Source organism: Priapulus caudatus, unplaced genomic scaffold (assembly GCF_000485595.1).
Source record: "Priapulus caudatus unplaced genomic scaffold, Priapulus_caudatus-5.0.1 Scaffold1361, whole genome shotgun sequence".
Classification (NCBI taxonomy): Eukaryota; Metazoa; Priapulida; class Priapulimorpha; order Priapulimorphida; family Priapulidae; genus Priapulus; species Priapulus caudatus.
In genome coordinates this window covers 1-2619 of record NW_014578422.1, presented here as the reverse complement: position 1 = coordinate 2619, position 2619 = coordinate 1, and the positions used below count along the sequence as shown (strand labels likewise).

The following is a 2619-nucleotide window of genomic DNA, read 5'->3' as shown; positions in this document are numbered from 1 at the left end:
GGGGTGACAACGTGTCATGTCACATTGCTGTCTGTCTCGGTGACGAGTGACAACGTGTCATGTCACATTGCTGTCTGTCTCGGTGACGGGTGACAACGTGTCATGTCACATTGCTGTCTTGTCTCGGTGACGGGTGACAGGTTACAGGTGACATTGCATCTTATCATATATTGATAACTCATGTCACAGGTGGTTAGGGGTTGGTTAGGGTTAGAGGTAGGGCAAAAGTCAAGGTAAGAGTCAGAGACAGGGTCAGATGCAGAGTAAGCGTTAACGTTGGGGTTAGAGTTAGGGTGAGGGTTCAGGTTAGAGTAACAGTTAGGAAGAGGGTTAGGGTTAAAGTTAGGGTTAGAATTGTGGTTGGGGTTAGAGTTAGGGTTAAGGTTAGGGTTACAGTTAGGAAGAAGGTTAGGGTTAAGGTTAGGGTTAGAATTGGGGTGGGGTTAGAATTAGGGTGAGAGCTAAGGTTAAGTATAGGGTTAGGGTTAGAGTTCGGGTCAGGATTAGGGTTATGATTAAGGTTAGAATTCAGTAAGGGTTAGGGTTAAGGTTTGGGTTGGAGGTGGGGCTAGGGTGAGGGTGTAGCACTACCTGCTGGGTGGTGTTGAGGCCCGGCATGGGGATGGCCGTGACTTTTAGGTTCGATAGCTTGGTGCTGATCTGGTCCATCGTCAGTGCGAAGCTGCCTCGCTTCTGAGCCCTCTGCTGCAGCGTGTGATGAAGCTGCGAAGATAACATCAGGACCATCAATACAGCATCACTGCAAGCGTTGCCGCAGTTCACTCAATCTTTAGCTAAGCTGTAACAGCTGCCAGCCTGTTGCACAACGATACCTGTATGCACAACTACTATCTTGGCGAGCAGGTCAGCAGGTGTCTCTGCCATCAGCTCCCGCAGCACGGACGTCATCGTCTCCAGCGGCCACTCGCGTCGATTCTCCAGGTTCGTCACGCCCTGAAAGCAGCGCGACGCAAACCGTCACACGGGGGCGCCACCGAACACATCGTACGCGACGGTTTTATCGACGGTGATGAGGAGCTGGCAAGACCGTGTTACCGCGTTTATTATTGTACCATCGATAAATGAATAAATAAATACAGTAAATAATAATGATTGCTAGCAAGGCTCTGATTAGCAAACTAGCGTGAACAAGCGAGAATTTTAGTTCAGCACAAAGAGGAGTAATATTTGGGAAAAAGTTCCCAAGACAAGAAAAACAATAAAGAAGAAAATCAAGAAGCAGAAGAAGATGAAGAGTAAACCTGTTTTCACGTTAGAATGCTCCTCTTTGCATGTAGTCATTAGTCGCTCATAATTTTTTTTACATCAACATCACAATTTTGTCAATGGATTTACATCGTGAACGGATATCGTCGTGGCAAAACCAGAAACTAGTGACTAGTTACAATAACACATTAATGCCTGAGCCACAGTGCTGCCTAACGGCGTAAAACTACCACCACAGGCTAATAGCCTGCTTGTAATCACCCCCTCTATGCTATTCCTTCTCCCCTAAAACAATTCCTTCTGCCCTCCTCTCCCCCCTCCCTCTCTCTCCCTCCCGTGTTACACACCTTCTCCTTCAGTGCAGGCGTCAGCTTGTTGTAGTAGATCTCGCTGGGCCGGGGCACCGTCGGCGTCAGCTGCGAGGGGGCGCTAGCGTTCGCCTGCGCCCGCAGCACCTGCGCAACCGCCTCCCTCTGCTGCCAGCGCTTGTAGAGTCCGAACAGCGGCGTGGCGCCATCTACCCACTGGATGAGTCCGGAGCGCGGGCCGAGCGGGGTGACGGAGTAGTGGCGAGCCTGGTACTTGATCCTGCCGGCCCTGAAGAATGTAGATGTCTGCGTCAGCGTATGTAGGGATACGCCCTGGGCATGAGTGGGCATGTGTGTGTGAGAGGGGAGGTATGTGTGTGCGTGCACGTACACGCGCGTGCGTGCCCTGGAAGTAGATATTTGTGTGTGTGTGCGTGTGCGTGCGTGCGTGCGTGCTTGTGGAGGGGGTGCCCTAAATGTAGATGTTTGTGCGAGTGTGTGGGGAACTTTGGCACTGATGTATGTGCATGCGTGCGTTCATGCGTGCCTCGCATACGTAGCACCACGTAAAAGGCCACACACCATTTACCTGAGGACAGGTATCGTTTCCCCATGGCCAGGTATCGTTTCCCCATGGCCAGGTATCATTTACCTATGGCTAGATATCATTTTACCCATGGCCAGCTATCATTTCCCCATGGCCAGGTATCGTTTACCTATGTCTAGATATCATTTTACCCATGGCCAGCTATCATTTCCCCATGCCCAGGTATCGTTTCCCTATGGCCAGGTATCATTTACCTATGGCTAGATATCATTTTCCCCGTGGCCAGGTATCATTCCCCCATGTCCAGCTATCATTTCCCCATGGTCAGGTATCGTTTACCTATGGCCAGGTATAATTTTACCCATGGCCAGCTATCGTTTCCCCATGGCCAGGTATCGTTTCCCTATGGCCAGGTATCATTTAGCTATGGCTAGATATCATTTTATCCATGGCCAGCTATCGTTTCCCCATGGCCAGGTATCGTTTCCCCATGGCCAGGTATCGTTTACCTATGGCCAGGTATATCGCTCTCACCTG

At 50.4% G+C, this 2619-nt stretch overlaps 1 protein-coding gene across 1 annotated transcript in view; it reads right to left on the bottom strand.

The window, feature by feature from the left end:
* The window catches only part of LOC106816372 (serine/threonine-protein kinase SMG1-like), a 49263-nt gene extending 47093 nt beyond the window's left edge, over window positions 1-2170 (bottom strand). The window contains exons 1-4 of the mRNA XM_014820970.1: window positions 2118-2170; window positions 1575-1824; window positions 850-954; window positions 592-723 (exon numbers count right to left, since the gene is read on the bottom strand). Of these exons, the coding sequence (XP_014676456.1) occupies window positions 592-723; window positions 850-954; window positions 1575-1824; window positions 2118-2170 (540 nt within the window). The remainder of the gene's footprint in view (window positions 1-591; window positions 724-849; window positions 955-1574; window positions 1825-2117) is intronic.
* Between the last annotated feature and the right edge of the window lie 449 nt (window positions 2171-2619).